Here is a 19588-nt window from a genome sequence, read left to right on the forward strand (position 1 = left end):
AGATTTCTACCATGAGTGTGTAGAAGGCAATAGTTACTTCTTAATATTATCAAAACAAGGATGCGCTGTATCTATATTGTAAATACACAGAATTGTGGCAAATGGTATAATGGCCTTCAACAATCATTTTTCCCTCTGATGGGAACAATCTTTCATGTTGTCTTTGGGCCTAAAAAATAGAATACAATGCATCAGAGGTGATTTGAAATTCAGTTTGATAGTAACTATCATGTGGTGGCCAGTAATGAAGACTTAAATATGTAAGGATCTGACCCAAAGCATCTATCAAATACTTTAATTTCAAAGGTAAAGAGAGAATGGCTAATTTAATAGTCTTTTTATCAAAGGTATTTTTTATAGCATGAAGGGCGTATAAATATAGACTAGCAATTTGTGGGCTAATCCTTTTTTGCATTAATATGGTTAATTTGTTTTCAGTTCACTTGTTCAAAAAATTAATTTTCCCCTCACTTTCTAGGAGTCTTTGAAGTTCGCATTCAACTGTCAACCTTTGTCTCTCTTCCCTCACCCCCTCACATTCCTTGAGTGCATTTATGCAGGTTGAGAGTGAGCAGTTCAGTGCCTAGCTCTAGGGAATGAATTCGTATTATCCATCTTAATTTTCAGGTGTTCAGTTTCACATACCTACATAGTAAACAAAACCAGTTTGAATTCAAGTTAAACATTGATTATACTTTTTAAACGGTTATAAAAGGCAGGTTTAAAAAAAAATAAATATATTAAAAGTTTTCCCAATACGACCAGTTTCTTTCCTGCTTCAAGCTTGCCTACTTAGAAAGGATCCTGAAAGAAACTGTTTCTTCAGAATGAGTTTATCGTAGTGGAAGATGTTAGCGAAGAGTCAGTTCCCCATGAGCTGACACAAGTTTTCTGATAGAAGTTTTTTTCAAAACCTTTTCTCATCTGTATTCCTGCTGTTTCCACTGTCAGCGTGGCTGAAGTGGGGGACAGACTCTACCAGCCCTCCATGTTTAGAAGTCATGATATATACAACATATCTCATGACCAGGGATTTTTCATGAAATGAACATAGGGGTCACTAAGGGGGAACTAAACTGGATTAAAAACTTTAAACTGAAAGTGAAAATCAAGAAAAGGCCTTCCGAGTCTAAAGCACTGAGAATGGGTGCATTGAAAGCCAGGGCTGCAAGGCTTTCTACTAACAAAGACTGGAGTTCAGGATGTCTGCATTTTTGAGCTTGCAGCTCTTGATGTTTTTAACCTGTGAAAGAGGAGAAAAGAGGCACAGTTTCACTGTCAGTTGGAAAGGAAGAATCTACTTTGCCCCAGTGTTTAATGTTTTGACGTAATTTTTGCATGAAAGGATGCAACAGGAGGCTGTTTGAATTTCTGCATGGAAAGATGAGAAAACCAGTAAATGTGTGTGGGCACAGCCTCATGATAAGACTGCTTGCCAGAGATGTGGGATAACGTGGCTCAGGCCCTGGCTCGGCTCAGCTCAGCTCTCAGTTACATGGTTCTGTTGCCTTTGTTTCCTGCTTTCTTTTTTTTTTTTTTTTTTTTTTTTTTTTACTGGATTCTTTCCCTTCCATAAAGCTTTAAAAGAAATATCCATTTCCCGAGCAGTAGCACTAAAACTTTCAGAAATTCTGTGCTGGGTGTGAGAGGCTTAGATCTGGTATAATTTCTTGAATTAAATGAAGGCTTTAGTCCTGTTCTGAAAGGTTCCATTTCACGTTTAAAAGAAAACACAGAGTAGATATATGTGCCTCTATATACAGGCTTTAAAATTAAAAACTTGGATATAGGTGCAGATTTTCCCAGAAACTTATGAACACAAGAGGAGGCCATGAGCTCTGAAGACCATGGCCTGATGGCAATAACGGGCAGCCCAAAGGGTAGCAGTTGTAGAAACAAAGGGTGGTGCCAGGTTTCTCATGAACTGGTGCTTTTCTTCCACTGCCCATGATGCTGTCAAGCTCTGAATTCTGGGTTTGCCCACCACAGCTAAAGGATCCAACAGAAAGAATCTTATTTCTTTCATGTGTATTTGGGTTTTGGTTTGAGTCTCTGTAATGTAAGGTGTCTCAAATAAAAGAAATGGAGAGAACTGTCTAATTTTACTGCCGTAGCCAATCTGCACATTACAGTGACTGTAACAATGGAAGTTTCTGACACAAAATGTATTGCAGGTTATCAGCTTGACATAAATTATTAATAATAAAAAGCGGAGGGGGGAAGTTTTAAGCTAAAATATCCTTTGTTTTCCACCAGATAACTTCTTTGACTTTCTCTTAATCTGTCTCTTTTTTAACAAAGTAAATCACTGCTTTCCCAGAATGGAATTAATGGAAAGTGTTAGTACTTTTTCCCCCTGAAATGAGGGACTTCATTGCTGGTACCCTATGCATCTGTGATATTAGGAAAAAAAATGACCTTTGTGGGTTTCTTCATGAGTAGTGCTTTCTTCTGATTTACCTACTCGTGAATTTCACCAGGGTTTTTAAGGCCTTAGTAACTAAAAGTCAACTGTAGTTTGTGTTTTCTGCTACAGATCTTCTGAATAATTCATTGGTAATTTACTGTTTGGAACAACATCAAGTGAAAATAATGCGGAGTTTTTAAACGTTAGCTGGCACAATAAATGAAAGGGAGTACACTTGCAAAAATTCATCTGTACTACATTAACATCCCATTTCACAAGAATCCCTGAGCCTTGAGTGTATTGATTGATTCAGCATAAAAGCTTCCATTCATTTGCAGTATAGATCATCTGAAATGTCATGTGCTGGAGGCACGGTTATTGGTGTGTAGGTGCACAACTACCATATCAGTTGTGATATGACACACAATATGACATACAGTGGACTTGTGTTAGCCTAAGTTTCCACGGTACCTCTGAAAGGATTTATAGCATGGCTGTAGGAGTTTCCTGGAGACATTAAGTCTTAGCCTGGGCTTCCCCTTCTCTTTCCTTGCCACTTTTCAGAAAGAAAATACTGAAGGAAAATTGAGAAAAATGGCAAAGAAGCTTAGTACAAATACAGTACAGTTTTGTGTACACGAGAATGAAAAATTGGTAAGATCTGAAAAGCATTTCATAGAGGGGAATGGAGAACATCACTGAACCTGAGGAATGGGTATCCTGAATTTGAAGAGCACATAAAACCAGATCAGGACCATCAATATTCAGGAAGTTTGGCATATTCTGCCATGGCTTTCAAGGCGAGGAGCTGTTTGGGATTATCTTATCAATGATGCTGTGAGTGCTTTGCTGCAAAACTCCTCTAAATACCTGGCCCTGCTATTACAGGAAAGCAAGATGCAGGGGGATGGTGGGGGGGGTGTTATTCACAGAGGTGCTGACTTCCTAATTATTTGAGGGTATCGCTTCTGCTGAGGCCGAGGTACCCACACACCTCCATAGCCATCCTCACTAGAGGGCCGGCAGCTGGGCAAGGAGCCTGCACTTGGCTGACCATACTGTTCCTACCCCAAAGTACACTGTAACACACTGTTGTTTGTTTGTTTATTCATTTATTTTCTCCCTTCCTTGTGTCATTTTCCCAAAGGCCAAAACTCCCTCCCTGGGGGAAGTGGTGACTCTTCCCTGGGCCCTGTCAGCTCCTGCATGAGAGCAGCCCCTTGCTATGGGCAGCATCCAGTTGGGCTTTGCCTCACACCCCACTCTGCATCACATCCTGAGCTTCACATTTAACCATTCTTGATGTGGTTTGTTGGGTTTCTTCTTATTCCTCTGAAATGTTGTACCTCATCCTGATGCCACAAACACCCTCGCTATCTTAAAGTCCTCCCTGGAAACCCATGTATTTTGCTGCGTTTTCAATCGCTATTTCTTCTCGCAAAAGTTCTTTTTTGGCCTTACCTGTACTTAAAAGTTGATGCTGACAGACCTGAGGAGTTTCAGGCAAAGATGGCAGGTCTCGCTCATCCTGTTTATACCAGCAAGAGCTCTAGTATAGAAGCAGTTATGTCAGCCTAAGAGCTCTTTACTGTTTTACCATTTGGATAGTAGCTGTAAAACGTAAAATAAATCAATCAGAGCCCTGCTGTGTCCCAATTGCATATATACGCCTTTATATTAATATGTTTTTTTGCACAGACAGCTGCCATATTTCTGGGCTTGCTTCATCTTGGATTGGAAAATTGATCAGAAGGTACTTGATTTGCCTGCTGCAGAAAGCTGTGTTCCCGTATCGACTTTCTCTGAAGCCTGTTGCTGTTGGTGTTTGTGCCGTAATTTCGCTGATTCGGCCTCTATTTGTTACATGTGGGCTTACGAGTTAGCACTGCCTTGCTTTTCATTGTTATAGGGCTTTACAAAAGCTGCAGTTTCTTTGTAATTGCTAATGATTTATGTTTTTCAAAAACATCGTGGAATGTTTCTCAGCCCCTGTGGCTTAGTGTTGAATGCAATGTATTTGAGATGGACAAAAACTTTCTGGTTTTATTGTTGGCAGAGGGGAGAGTGTCAAATGCTTCCCCCCGTAATGTGTTACATTCAATAGATTCCAGCGTTTGTGTCAAGTTGAGAGGCATGGTTCTTCTTCCCTACCTAAGAGTAAAAGCAGACGTGAGTGCTGTAGCAGCGTGTTCGCTCTGAAGCTGCATTTCATCAGTAGTAAGAGTGTTTACCTGTGTCCGCACTGTGCTGTACAAGGAGGCACTGAGATACTTGGACTGTTATTTCTGTATTGTGTAGAAGTATTTATTGTTTGAAATACCTTTGGTTGTTTTTTGGGGGTTTTTTTGTTTGTTTGTTTTTAGTCATTCCTCTCACATAGCTCATTTTCTTGATCCAGAGTTTTGCTGCTGCTACAGGCTGGTATCGTTTAGCATGTGTCAGCTCTGGATCTAACGTGCAAGAGTAATGGAGCAGGAAGCCTTCAGTCTTCACTGAAACTGCTAACAGGATGGTCCAGAGGTTGTGGTTTGAGACTCAAAATGGGACTTTTACTAACCTGTACCACTGGAAACTCACTGAGATGGTTAATTCCCTCAAAAACTTGCTGAGGTGGTTGCTACAGAGATAGGTCTTTTTTTATTTCTTTGGTTTAACCTGTGACCCCATAGCTAGTGACTTGTAGGCAATTTCCATTACACACTTGCATACCTGCACTGTCTTTGCACTAGGGCTTCCCTTCACCTTCTCCAGAACTGCTGCAGAGGCTGAAATATGGTGCATTGTAGAGAACTCTGGGCAGAATGATTGCTTTCAAAATAAAACAAACTCTTAGAGACCTTTGGTGCTCTGGCTGTCTTTCAGATGTAGCTTTGTTTAATTGTTTCAGAAGCCAGACTAGAACATGCAGTGCGTGTTTGGAGTAAATAAGGAAAATATTTGGGGGAAGAGACTGGCAGAATTTTCTCACAGAAAATTCTCTGCTGTAGCTGCCTTATTTACACCTGCTGAAATGCTTTCATAAAATTATTTATACATTTGTGGTTTAGCTATGTCCTTTTTCACTGGTTATGTCACTGAATTTTCCCAGCAGCCGTCTGGGTCTCACTTTGCACGGTTGCTGTCTGCACAGTGAAATTAATCCTGTCTTGGGATCTGCAGAGGAGTGTTTAAATTTATAATTCAGATGGATACAGCTCCTGTGGCAGAAACTGTGAAGAGGTTCATGAATTTCTAATTAGAAGGGATTCATTCAATGAATATAATTTCCTAAACCAAGTTGTGGCGTGGAGCATAGATGAAGCTTAATGTTTAGGTAATTAAAATATGCGTATTCCCCCTAGAATGTGTGAGCCTTACCCTGAGTAACCAGGTTTCCTTTTGGATGCTTCTCTCTACCATGCTTGTATATTTCAGGAGCAGGACAGCAATGCTTTCAGATAGGCAGAAACGTCCCTTATCTGTTATGTTACAAACAGAACAACTGAACTGAAGTTACCATGGGAGGAAGTCTCTCATGAATTCAAAACCTGCCATTCCAGTCAGGAAATGGGTTTCCAACTTCTTCCCTGGGTATTTAGTGCTTTGTTATTTCTTCCCATATTCGTTTTTCAGGCTTAGCTCATAAATGATTGTAAAACTGTTTTCAAGATTTTTATGAGGAAGGTAGTGTATAAAACTAAAATCACAATATTTAGAAGCCTGCAATGATTTGAATAGAAAATGCATCCAAATGATCACATAAATCGTGGTATACAAAGTAAGCAGAAAAGCTACCTGTCAAGGAAGCTTCTTTCTTGAGCCCCAAGGCAAACAACTTAAGGCTTGAAGCATAAGCCACAAATCCTGCTTGTTAAGCTTACAATGCGCATTTTCATTCAAAATGAGAGATTTCTATGAAACACTTCGCCGATTCGCACTTCTGCACCAGAGCTCCCAAGCCCTATCAGTTCAGCTCCACAGCTGCTTTTTGCAGCTCCTGCAGCGCGGAAGCGTTGGGGATACCAGGCAGTACCTGGGCAGTGCGATGCCTGCGGACCTTCCCTTCCTTTAGCTGCTGGAGCACAACTTTAGCCAGACCTCGGGACCTCGTCCTGCAGCTGTCTTCTTGACAGCATCAGCTTTGGGTGAAGGAGGAGACAGGAAGGGGATAGGACTGCTAAGAATATGGCCTTAAAGCTGAGAGAACAAAATGTTTCTGCAAGTTGAGGTTGTTTTAAATAAGCTGTAGTTGACTTGATGGAGGAACCCCTAGTTGAAATTCAGTGGGCTTTGCAGGATATTAGCATTACTAATTTGTGACAGCTCCCTCTGGCTTTGTTATCGGTATTGGAGATTCTGTGCTGTGCTAGCTTAGGACCTTCGGGGGAGCTGGACAAGCTGGTGCTGAGCCACCATTTGCCCTCCATCTTACGTTTTCCCTGGGGGTTGGATGCAATTTATGAATATCTCCATTTTTCCAGAATCTTCAGATCTTGGTTGCTGTGATTAACAGTGTATTGGACATACCTAATATGCACTGACAGTGTTTAAGTACAGGATGGGTGACTTAGGCAGGGCCCCTTAAATCCAGAAACCGTGGACGTAAATAGGACCTTTGGGAAACACTGGATCTAATCATGTAGTTTAAGGAGTCTGCACTTAATCAGGTACTTTCTCAGATCATTGGGGTTCTTGCGCTCTGCATAGTGTGTAGGTGGCGTGAATGCCTGGTACACCACAGGCAAGCTTTGTGGGCACATGTGGAGGGCAGTTATCTGGGGTAGCAGACTGCTGGGACAGAAAATACCGATTGCTCTGATGCCTGCTTTGTCTAGACCAGAGTCCTGGAAATGCAGGCTAGGGATGTCTGTTACTGCAGCCGCTCTTTCTGTAATCCCAAGCTCTCCCCTGTTTCATTTTTAAGGTTTGGTTCAGAAGGGTAAAAGATGTACTTTCATGAAACTAATCTTTGAAAATATTTTTTGAAAAGATGTTACGGCATGCTTGAGAGCATGTCAATGGTACAACACTTGCTCAACCTTCTAGAATTAGTCCTTGTTACAAAAAAGGCCCTGATCCTGCTGGATTGAAGTAAACATGACCTGTGGATTTTAACGTGAGGTTTAATGGATTTTTAATTACATGTATACAATTGCTCAAGGCTGGTAAAATTTATGTGTTCTCTATATAGATCTATGCCAGAAGTTCAGTCAAGAATAGTATTTTCCTAAGTATTTTCCTTTGTTTTCTTGTCTAAATAGCAATAGGAAGAATACCATTCTGCTGGAAAGGCGGGTAGGACTAATAATCACAGCAGTACAGAACCAGCAGGTATTTTGCATTCCAGCATTGCAAAGTAGACCTTTAGAGGAGGGAGCGGAGAGTTGTCCTTGCTTCTGTCCTCCACAGTCATCTTGATCCTATAAAACTGCTCCTGTTCTTACAGGGTGGGCTTGACAGTGAGAAAAAAGAAAGCAAATTCAGTCAGCTTTTTTAGGATTTTGTTGCATGGGATGCAGATGACTATTCAGCTGAATAGTTTTAACCTGAAAGTAGTGACTTTCTATTTAATTGCAATTTCAGGCTACAACTTCACATGCTCAAGCAAAAGTCTTCTGTAAAGCCTTGGGAACCCAGATAGCATCTTTTAAATGATAGTTTACAAAAACTGATGTATTAAAAAAACACCAACAAACGAACACTTACAATAAGCAGCTTTTTAAGGCAATAGATAAATCATCAGGAAGTTGGGATCTAAAAGCATGTTGGGGACGAAGTGGATTCTCCTGACTGGTATACTGAAACTTTTAAGATGGGATAGCTGATAAAATGCTCTTTTGTTTTTTGATCTGTGCAGCGGTGTGTGGCCAAACAAGGCGCTCATGAATGGGAAGTGTTTGGACCATGGGGCTTGTCTTTCCTTCCCTCCTTGTGGACTGCTAGGCAGAAGTGGGAGAGTGCCCAAGGAGGATTTGCAGCGGTATGCCTACAGTCTTTTCCAGATGCAAAACCTAATCAGATTCCATTTTGACAGAGCTAATGGGTAGAAAAAGGGATGTCTTGTGCCAATAGCTATTTTTGCTTTCCTGATCTGTGAATGTCTGTGGAATTTCCCTGGGTTTGGTCCAGCTTCTACTTGACTAGAAGAGTCCTGTTGGATCTGTCAGTAAGTGAACGTGGTTGCCTTTTCATGGTGAGTTCCACTCAAGGACTTAATTTCCCTTTTTGTGCTATAAAATCAGCAAAAGCAGACATGCAGACCATGTATGGATAGGCAAAAGAGAAGTTAGAGAGCTGGGTGGAGAGGAGCCTAATGAAGTTCAACAAAGGCCAAGTGTGGGGTCCTGCAGCTGGGGAGGAACAGCCCCCTGCACCAGTACAGGCTGGGGCTGACCTGCTGGAAGGCAGCTCTGTGCAGAAGGACCTGGGAGCCCTGGTGGACAGCAAGTTGCCCACGAGCCAGCACTGTGCCCTGGTGGCCAAGGCCAGTGGGATCCTGGGGGGCGTGAGGAGCAGCATGGCCAGCAGGCCGAGGGAGGTGATCCTGCCCCTCTGCTCTGCCCCGGGGAGGCCCCATCTGGAGTGCTGTGTCCGGTGCTGGGCTGCCCAGTTCAAGAGAGACAGGGAGCTACTGGAGAGGGTCCAGCAGAGGGTCCAGAGGTGGTGAGGGGGCTGGAGCATCTCCCTTGTGAGGAAAGGCTGAGAGAGCTGGGCCTGTTCAGCCTGGAGAAGAGAAGGCTGAGAGGGATCTTATCGATGCGTACAGATCTCTGAAGGACAGGTGTCAAGGGAATGGGCCAGGCTCTTTTCTGTGGTGCCCAGAAACAGGACAAAGGGCAATGAGCACAAACTGGAACACAGGAATTTCCATCTGAATCTGCGGAAAAACTTCTTTAATTTGAGGGTGAGAGATCACTGGCACAGGCTGCCCAGCGAGGCTGTGGAGTCTCCTTCTGTGGAGACATTCCAAACCTGCCTGGACACGATTCTATGCGACCTGCTGTAGGAGAACCTGCCTTAGTAGGGGATTGGACTGGATGATCTCCAGAGGTCCCTTCCAACCCTGACCACTTTCTGATTCTGTGAAAGCCCCCCAGCAGGGCAGTGACCCTGTGTCAGCCATGTTCACTAGCAAGCACATGGCAGTGAGCTGTCCTGCGCCCTCCTGGCTGCCGTGGCCAGCCGTGCGAGCTGGCTCAGCCGTGTGATGGCAGAGTAGGCTTCCGTCTACATCTTGCAAACTTTCTGGGCAGGTTAATCCAACACCACTTTGTGGCAGTCAGTAGTAATTTCCTATTTAGTATTAAAAGGCTGCATTTCCAGAAAATTGTGTCTGCTTTTCTTTTTTTGTAGTAAATCTTAAGAACATTTTGTCATCCTTCCTGTAAAAAAAGGGCATAGGAAGTACAGTTTCATAGATGTAAGAGATTTACATGTAGACTGAGGAATGCATGAACAAAAAGACCTCCAGTGTTGGGAAATAAATCCACATCCTTTTTTTATTTTTTTGGAGCATGTATACTACTGTGGTTGCTTACTCGGCTATGATGGCCTTTGGCTTACAGTGCTTACTTTGCAATAACTTCACCAGGGGTAGGGCTGGCTGAGAATAAACTAACCATAAATAGGTTCCCCCATGGTTTCACATGCAGATCACACAGCAAAGTGTAGTTCTCAGTACTGACAACTATAATTTCTTCCTCAGTTCTAATTGGAGTTTTCCCACTGCTTCAGCTAGGCTCGTTAATAGTACATGCCTTTTAGGCAGCTGGCTTGCAATCTTAAATTAGATATCACCAGTGGGACTTGCCTCATCTAACTTGAGGCAGCTGAAACCTGTCAAACGAGTTGTTCCGTAAGAGTTCTGTCTTTCTCCATTGACTGTAAAGAGAGCCTGAATGACCAAGTCCTGGGGTAGGTGGTTATGTCCTAGATGTTTGAAGGAAGGCATTGAACTCTGGTCTGTTGACAAATTTCTGTGCAAGAAACTGGCCTTGCTGAAATGTATCTGAATCCTCTCAGTATTTTTAGCTCAAACAATGCTCTTTTAATGCCAGATTTCCCCGTATATTCTTCTTGAAGGTAAATTTTGGGAAATGGCACTTGAACTGAACTAACAAATTGTGTGATGATCTAGTGAAAATAAAACGTTCCTCTTTCTATTTTGTTTTGAATCACTTCTGTCTGGCATTTTTACCTCTGTTTATATTCTCCAGTGATAGAATTAACTAGAAGGATAGAATTAACTGTTTTACTGGAGTATTTCAGAATTTATCCTGAAAGTGGTTCCTTCTGGTGAGGTTAGTGTTTCCCATTTGAATGGTTTTGATGTAGTCCTACATTCTGTTTTTCTTCCCTTTTTCTCCCCTTAAGTTCTATTCTTCCTAGTGTTTGGATAGTTCATTGACCTGACATTTGTTCTGTTTTAGGAGAAACCTGATGCCAGCCCCGCATCTCTACAGCTGCGATCCCAGATTGAGGTAAGTACTTTGATTTTGATCATCCATTCATGTTTGTTTGTTCTTTGATTTGATACTGGGTGAAGGTTGCTCTCGTGTCTGCTCTCACTGCTATGTGTCTTCTTTTGCAGGAGTCACTTGGTCTAAGCAGCACCACATCAACACCCGACACTGAAAGAAAGTAAGTGAAGGCACAGGAGGTGAGAAAGGAGGGAGGGGGAATTTGTATGTTTTCTTTTTCCTCGAAGTAAATTCAGTTTAGATTGTATTGGTGTTTCAAGGTTTCAGATCCAGCCGCTATTAATGAAACCTGTTTTGGAACCTGCTCCTTCTTTTGTTCTCGTTTGGCCTTTTATTATTTTGGGTTTTACAGGTGAGGGTTATCTTTTCTCCCCTCTGTGAGTGCTTAGGGTATGCATACACCAAGATGACTGGTAGTGATTTTTTTAGGAACATCACTGGTTTCACACTCTCCACAAATTAAACCTGCTTAAAAAATAACTTTCTGTGACTGGACCTAAATGCAGCCAAAAAGAGATAGGCGAGGGGAAGGGAGAGTTACTTAAATCACTTTCCTTTTCCTGTGCACTCCTGGGTTTGTAACTGTGCTTTTGAAGAAGGTGCCAAGGGAATGAAGTATTGAAAACCAAGTTAAAAGGAGCTTTAATTTTAGCAGTCCTTAATAAAAACCTCTCTGTGAGGATTGAGAGGGTTTCTGTTTACTGTCACCTCCTGCTGCAATGTGTGTGCTTGTTTTCTGCTCCTCCTTCCTTTGATCCTAAGATCTTGGATCCCTACTGCTAAGGGTAACGTGCAGCAGTGCATGAAGACAACTGACACTGTATTTCCAGTTGCCTGCTCTTTGTGGGGTAGTGCCAGCTGGACTGATTCAGAGGGAGTATGTGGAATCCAGTTGTGATGTGATGTGCTTTTGTAAGGTTTAACAGTCTCGCATTTGAATATCTTCTAGTGATGCAATGCTGGATGGTAATAGGAAGGTTGTAAGAAATTGCCTCTCTTGCTCTTGCTAGTTCAGTAGGAGCATCAGTCCCAGAGGGAGCTCTGGTGGATGCTGGGTGTGGGACTCACCTCAGTGCTGGCGGTGTAGAAATCAGGTGTACAATAGGGACCAAGCTGCTTAGGGGCTTCCTGTGAGCTTGTCTGGAAGCTGGTTCATGCTAAAGATCTTGGAAAGTGATAAATTATCTTTTAGAGGTGCCTTATCTGTCTTCATCACTCAGAGGAGAAAGCAGTGATGGTTTGCTTGCAGTAGATGCTCTTTTTCAAAACAGCTTAAGACAGATAAGGTCAGTTTTACCTTGGATACCATCACTGCCCCCATGTTACATGCTGTTAACAGAGAAAGCCGAGAAGGCTTAGAGTTTGAAAGTGGTGCTTCAGATATTGAAACAGGGAAAAGGTATTTTGAAGGATACCTCCCTGTCCAACATTATAATGAAACAAGAAGTGCCAAGTGGATGGGATCGTAACCTGGGAAGTAAGCTTCCAAGGTTATACTGTAATCATGCTTTTTTCTTAGTCTCAAAGCACTTTCCCCATGGGTAAATATCATCATCTCACCCCAGGTAAATAATAAGATAAAGGCCTTTCAGGAGGACCGCACACAGCTGGGAATAAACTCCTCTTACAAGTTCTAGCCAGCTTCCTAAATTGTGTCTCTGTGTAGGTGTTGTACCACAAATAACTGAGTGAGAAGACAGTACAAAACATCTTCTGAGTGACTATTCTCAAGTGCCCATTTACCTCTCTGAAAGGAAATTAACCTCATTATCTTAGTTCACATAGAAGGGACCTGTGATTTTTGTGGACCTTTCAAGAATGTGCCCCGTTTGAGGATTTTTCAGTCAGTTGAAGGGTGTAGATGATTAACTTGATCAGACATAGGAGACAGGCACAGAGCAGGTTGTGTCAAATATTTATGCAGTAAGAAGCAAGGCAATGTGATGCACACTAATTGGGCAAGGTATTGAAAATGATAAATGATACCTACTCAATACTATACAAATTATTCAGAGCTGAAATTACATAAGCTTGTGCTGTTAGTTGACAGCCTGCCACTTCAATGCTGGTTTCATCCCTCTAGCTTGGAGGGCTGAATTATCACTGGAATTTTCCAGGGTGTCAGAGTTTATAAAATTGACCTGCAGGAAAATAAATGACCACTTCAAGTCCATCTGATATGTCTGTACTTGCTACTAACATGTTGAATTTGATATTTTTCAGGGAAGGATAGCATATTGGCCTTTGAGAGGGTTTGTTGGGAGTTCAGTGTTTAGTTTATGGCTTTCATGTGAATTTGCTGTGTGGGCATGCTAAGAAACAGGAAAGCTTGTCCCTTTGGGGACACTGCTTTTGTGGCCCCCTCATAATGTGTGAATGATCTGGGGTAAACCTTCTACAAAAGTTCTTTTGTTGTCAGAAGACTCCAGTTTGCCGAACCTGAAACTCGATGCAGATGTGCATTGGTTTCTCGTGTTTGAGAAGCCCAGAAAGAGATTTGGGGGGACAAAAGAAAAAATTTGTCCCGGAATAGCCATCCAGATTTTCAGGAGCTGAAAATTCTGTTGTTGTGAGTACTCTTTTAAAGCTCAAGTAAAAGCTTGCCCGAGAAAAGTTTATATTTCTACATATTGAAAATATAAACATTTTCCTAGGGTGAGGTGAGTTTTTGTTGTTTCTGGTCTGGTGTTCTGAGCAGGTTGGTTCAGAAAATAAAAGCAGTCCGGTGGAAAAGCCTGTGCTGGGATAGGGAGGAGGGAGCAAACAGTCAGCTAGAACGTGGTCACTCTTGGTAGCTCCCTTGCCCAGTGCTGCTGCCTGCACACCCTGCAACTTAATGCTACCGAGGTCTAAAGTTTTAAAATAACACACCTGAATCGTTGTTTAATTTGCCAGAGTTGAGGGATTCCAGAAATAAAGAGGCTTTGAGGGAGTCTGGAAGAAGCTATGTTTGTTTTAACCTGGTTTGGTTTTCCATTTCTGTGGTGCCCAGCTGAAGGGAGAGCCTGACAAGCTCCACTGTACACTGCACTGAAAACAGATTAGCCTTGGTGGTCTGTGGTAGGAAAAAATCCTGTTTCTGTGGACAAGCAGTGTATGTTCAGTCTTGCCTTGAATCTTACTAACCCTGCTGCCCAGTCTGTTCAAAGCCAGTGTGAAATAGGCTGGTGCCCTCAGTCCAGCAAGTTGCTCAACAAGTCTCTGTCAAGTGGGTGATGTGCTGTAACACGGAGGAGCAGTGGCAGTGCCTGAAGGGAGGCAAAAGGGGTTAAGTGAGCCTGGAGGCAGAGTTGCTTGTCACTTGAAGTCATTGTCCCTCCAAAAAGTATTTGGGGCAATACAGCCTTCCTCTACTGACAACACTGTTCCTGTTAACTAGTTGAAGCTACAAAAACCTGCACATATGAACCTGCTTTATGCATTATAAATGCCCTACCAAAGATGGTTTTGGTTTGATTGATCCTGACAAAGAGAGAAGAATCTTCACTCTAGTGAAGGCCTCTGAGATTTATGTAAATAACAACAAAGGCTACTGATGTGGCCTGAAAAGCTATCCATAAACAGCATAAAACAAAGTCATGTTTGTTCAAACTTTGCCTCACAATTGCTTTGGTTTTTTGGCCATACTGGAGTTCCTTCTGTAAATTGAAACGGTTGGTCAAGCTTCTGAGTCGTATAATCAGCAAATAACACAAAGCATGGAAGAAGATGCTTGTAACTTTCTTCTGTTAATAATAAATTTCATTTTCCTTGCCCTTTCCAAGATTCCCATCTTTTAAACTGCATTCTTGCTGTCAGCTGTGGTGCTAGCGTAACTTTGCAGATTCTCAGCGTGCCTTCAGCAAAGTGACGACAGTGATGCTACTCATTTTAAAGAAAAATCTCCCCAGAACAGCAGGTGCTCCTGTATGGACACAGTGACTTCTGGTTTTGCCAGAAGAATCATCAAAGTAACAAATATGCAGTAAATGTGTTCTTAGCAGTTACGATGGCATCTTTGTCCCCATACCATGTTGATCTGGGGATGTATTGTATATACAATCCTTATTATTTCGAAGTGATGGCAACACCCCAAGGATGTTTACTCAGGCAAGGGACTGAGCAGGGTTTCTCATAATTGTAAACAGAGCATTTAAAACAATGTAATCCAGCTTTTAGCCTGTTCCCATTTTTGAGCATTCAAGTCTACATGGCAGACTGATGAGCTCTGCATGTTTGTCAGGAAATCCAGGTTAAATCCAGTCCCCTGAACTCAGGCTTCTGCATCCTGATTCTCATCCTGTTTTTAGAAGAACTGGGGATGTTGCAGGGGGGAAGCTGTGTGTTTTTCCTCTTGGGAAATAGATGTGTTTGCTGTCAGTTTGCTCCAGCAGCTTCTGGGCAAGTTTCAAATGTGGTGTATTAGACAACTGCCAGGAAAGAGAAGGAAGTGGGCAATAGACCCAAGAGCACTTCATATAGATAGGATGAGGTACAGACATTCCTATATAATTTTTTTTCTTTGCAGCTGCTAGAGAAAGGAAGGACAAAAAACAACGTGTGAGGTAACAGTTGTGGCTGTATCTGGTGTTTCACAGGCATTCCCACCACCTTCACGTGGCTGTGGGTGTTACGAATTGTCACCTCCTACATGAATCACCCGCTGTTCCTTGAACTGTACCGCTCCAGCATGCTCCTGACCAAGTAAATGGTCATACTTCATATTGAGTGCCACAATTCATCCTGCTGTACTCCTCAGCCTGTACTCCTAAATCCCAGACTCTGCCAGAGCAGGGAGTTGAGCAGAAACAGACTTTTTGAGCAGAAGGTGCTGGAGAAAAGCGCGCACATGTGGGGTGTAGGCGGCACAGGGCAGCATTGCTCAGGGGCTTTGCATTCCCCTGGCATGGGGGAGCTGCTGTGCCTCTTGGCAGCTGTGTCCTCAACACTCGTGTTTCAGCTGCTCTCGAGAGTGAATGTCTTTGTCGTCCTCTCTGTGTGTGCAGGATGTCATACATCTTCAACCAAGTTCCTCACACATTACAGTTTAGCCAGATCTCTGTTGGGAATGTCAGAGGAGGAGTTATAGGCTGCTCAGGCATTATGGCTTTCACTGAGGTCGTTAGCAGGCAACCAGTGAGGCCACAACACAAGTGGCTGCTATCTGCACACTATCCTCTCTGCAGGAGAGACTATTGACTGAAACAGTTTTTAAGGATTTTCTGCAATGGATGTGCTATAGTAAAGCCAGTCGCTGTCCTGTAGTATAAACTTGGACTCCAAATCAGCCTAAGGCTGGGAGAGTGCCCGCAGTTCAGTGTTCCCATCTTCCACAGTGATTTTCAGTGAAAGTAGCAGTCTCTTTAAAAATGGTTTGGTTTTGCAAAAGGGTTCATGCAAGGCTCAGTTCTGCCCCATCTGGTACAGTAATCTACTGGCCTGTGCCAGTAGTTTTTAACACTAGATTTCCTAATCCTCTTCCCCTGCAGCATCCAAACTGCAGGTCAGACTTTGAATGCAGGAGGTTATTAAATTAGCCCTCCAGGTCATGGAGGGGGGTGCTTAAATTCTATCACGTTTGATTCTGGCAGCTTCTCACGGTGCCCAAATTAACTTTGGCAGGTATTTGTAAGCTCATCTGCACAGAAACAGGAGTGCAGGTCTGACAGAGGACGTGAGGCAGAGACAGGGCAGAAACTGAGAAGAACAAAGCCAAAAACAAACAAATCCCCCAAACCAAGGATGCTAAAAGCTGTGCTTAATTACTAACAGAATAAATTGTTCCTTTTGCATAGTTTAAAAATGGCAAGGAATATTGGGAGAAAAAGAAGAGCGAGCTTGCTGTATTTGAGATGTCTGCATTTAAGATAGGGGTTTTTTAATACCCCATGCTTGCAGGAATCAAAAAGAATCAGTGAATGTGTATGGCCCTGTTTTCACTTGTTTGAGGCCTGATTTAGTCAAAGCCAAATTATTCATGCTGCCTTTAAACAGCCTCCTCAAGAGAAGTAGGGCAGGAAACTCCCACAATAACCCGCACAATGGGAGTGAGAGGCCAGCCAAACACCGCCTGGGACACGTGAGGAGGGAAACCAGTGCGCCTTTGAGCAGCTGGGAGAAGATTTCAAGCCTGGTAATTTTGTACGAGGAAGCATGAAGGGTGCCTTTCACGAGAAAGTCCAACTTGTTGCAGCTAGTCGACATGGCACATAGTGAGCAACGAATGTGGAACAGGGGTGCATTGCATGCAGTACGTTGGGCCCTGCTCTTGCTGTCGAAGAGTTTTTAGCTGGCAATTGTCTGCCTCCTGGTTGGGACCAACCGGCCAGTTATTAAATTTGTGACGTAGCCCCATCTGCCTGCTGCCAGTCACCAGACCGAGCCCGTGGGACCAAACGTGGTGGCTTCCGTGCTGGTAATGGTAGAAAACACACATACACACACATGGCCCACAAGCAGCTCAGTGTTTGTTTCCACTGAGAAAGTTTTGACCTGCTTAAAGAGCCATTGCTATGGAAACCTAATGAGAAGATAATTGAATGAAACGTCTTTGCTTTTGGTCCCTTTCTCACACTGGTGCCAGCAAGGTCAGAACCTTGCAGGCCTGCTTTCTCTTCAGGTTCATGCAAATTTGATAAAAATACTAAAGGCTCATTTTCTTCCCTGTGCCAGCTCTGGTTAGATAAATTATCTAGTATTCAGTCAGGAGCAGTTAAAAGTCTGTCAGTTTTTCATACTAATTAAGTGACTGGGCCATTTCTAATGCACGCAGATAACCAAATGGCTTTGCAGCAGAGCCAGCGTGGGCTTTTGCATCAGTTTATTCACTGCTATGAATGTGCATAATATTTGTAGATTGAAAGTCCCATCCAAAGCATTTTCCTCAATGGGCTATAAATAGTCATTGGAAAGGAATAAGAGGGCCACTATCAGTTTATTGAAGATCATAACAGTAGTGGTTTCATTATCAGATGGTGCTGTCTATGCACCTGTGGATTTTATGGTCCATAAATGAGATGCGGCCATGTGTTAAAGCACATCTGCATTTAAAATACTTAGTGTTGAAACAAAAACCCATCAGAAATCCCATCATTCTCAGTTCCCATGTTTGTTCTGTTTTGAGAATGATGAGCTTTCAAAAATCAACAGGCGCATTCATGAAAGCAGCACATGGTGTCACTTGTTTCCTTTCCCAGTTCTGCAGTGTACCAGCACATTCACGTCTCGGGGCACATATGACTGTGTCTATTGTAAAATCAGCCACTCTGTATGTGAGATAAGCACTGGTGCTTTACTGTCCGAGATCAGAATCGGTCCGGTGTTAACAGGAAGAGCTGTAGCCTAGTAGCTCGATGCAGCCTAGTTAAAACCCATCTTAATAATAAGATGGGGTTTATATATATTTATATATATAATACATTCTCAGTTGGCTTGTGATACAAATGTGTGCATTGGTTCTTCCCTGCGCTCCAAGTTTTGGAGCCTACCTCCAGGATTCAAGAGTTAACTTATAAAAGGGAGGGATTGCTTAGGTATAGCAAAGTCATCCCCACTGCAGCGCTTTTATGGAAAGATAGATTCAAAGACAGTTTTGGATGCCTGGCTTTGCCATTGTTCATACAAAACCCACAGGCTGCAAAAGAAGAACCAGAAGTGCCCTCCAGAGGCAGTCCTCATGTCCAGACCTTTGTTGTCAAAGAGGTCTGGGCTCTGTCTTTCAAGCACCCCCTTAAAAGTAGTTAGTTTTTAAAGCTGCCCTCCCTTTCTCTACCTACTGTTGGAAGTTTGTCCAAATAGTTAGGAAACGTTAACTCCTCTTTTCTGATTTTTTCCAGCTTATGTCTACTTGTTCCTGTTCCTGATTTATTAATAGGCAGTAAATTAATATTCTTGCATCTTTCAGTTTTGACAGACTGAACAGGCAAAACTTCTCTAGGTTTCTGTCAGGAGATAAGCTGTCCCATTCCCTGACTTTTCTAATGGCTTCTCTCTTTACAGCTTCTGGTTTGAATTCATCTTTCTTGAGCATGAGTAATGACAGTTGTACAGCTATTCCCATATGTTTTCCTTCTTTGTACTGCCATTGGAATTTCCCATCCTTATGCCTTTTAGGATTAACATGCTGGGTTTTTTTCTCCGTCATCCTTTCTCAGCTGGCATCCCCAGGTACACTATCATTTGCAAACCTCCAGCATTTGAAAGACTGAGTTCTGTGTCAGTCCTTTTTGTGTACTTGCACATTGTAGCATTGAATGTAAACTCATTTCTGTTAAGCCAGTCTTTCTAAGCAGCTAGTTCCTGGGGCAGGTTTTCCACTCTGGCTGCTGCTACTACTAAATTTTCTGTTACTGATCACGGACTGATCTGATGTAGTTTACTAAACTCCACTGAAACCCATCATCTTTCTAAGAGAGTAATATTTGGTTACTCCCAAAAGTAGCTCCATTTTTAGATTGCCTATTGTGCTTCCTCCCCTTATTTGTTTATTTCAGGACTTTGGTTCCAAGAGGCCCCAAGTATTGGCCTGGAGATGGTTTTGAATTTGTCAGATTAATGAATTAAAGTTTTGACCCATTCTGCAGTCCAATTCCAGAGATTATGGGTTGATAAGAAAGTACTCCTTCCCTCTGGCCATAAATCTTTTTTTCTTCCTTCTTGTTTGAACACATACCCATACATTTCTGCTATATGCTGTGACAGAGTACATTCCATGTGAAAGCTTGCTAATGAAGTTGTACATCAG

At 42.6% G+C, this 19588-nt stretch overlaps 1 protein-coding gene across 7 annotated transcripts in view; it reads left to right on the plus strand.

Moving 5' to 3' along the window:
• SASH1 (SAM and SH3 domain containing 1) overlaps window positions 1–19588 on the plus strand; it is a 566328-nt gene that overhangs the window by 491763 nt on the left and 54977 nt on the right. For all 7 annotated transcript variants that reach the window (XM_040597947.1, XM_040597949.1, XM_040597950.1 and 4 more), the window contains 2 exons: window positions 10816–10866; window positions 10977–11026. In XM_040597947.1, coding sequence (XP_040453881.1) covers window positions 10816–10866; window positions 10977–11026 — 101 coding nt within the window. The remainder of the gene's footprint in view (window positions 1–10815; window positions 10867–10976; window positions 11027–19588) is intronic.

Source organism: Falco naumanni, chromosome 6 (assembly GCF_017639655.2).
Source record: "Falco naumanni isolate bFalNau1 chromosome 6, bFalNau1.pat, whole genome shotgun sequence".
Classification (NCBI taxonomy): Eukaryota; Metazoa; Chordata; class Aves; order Falconiformes; family Falconidae; genus Falco; species Falco naumanni.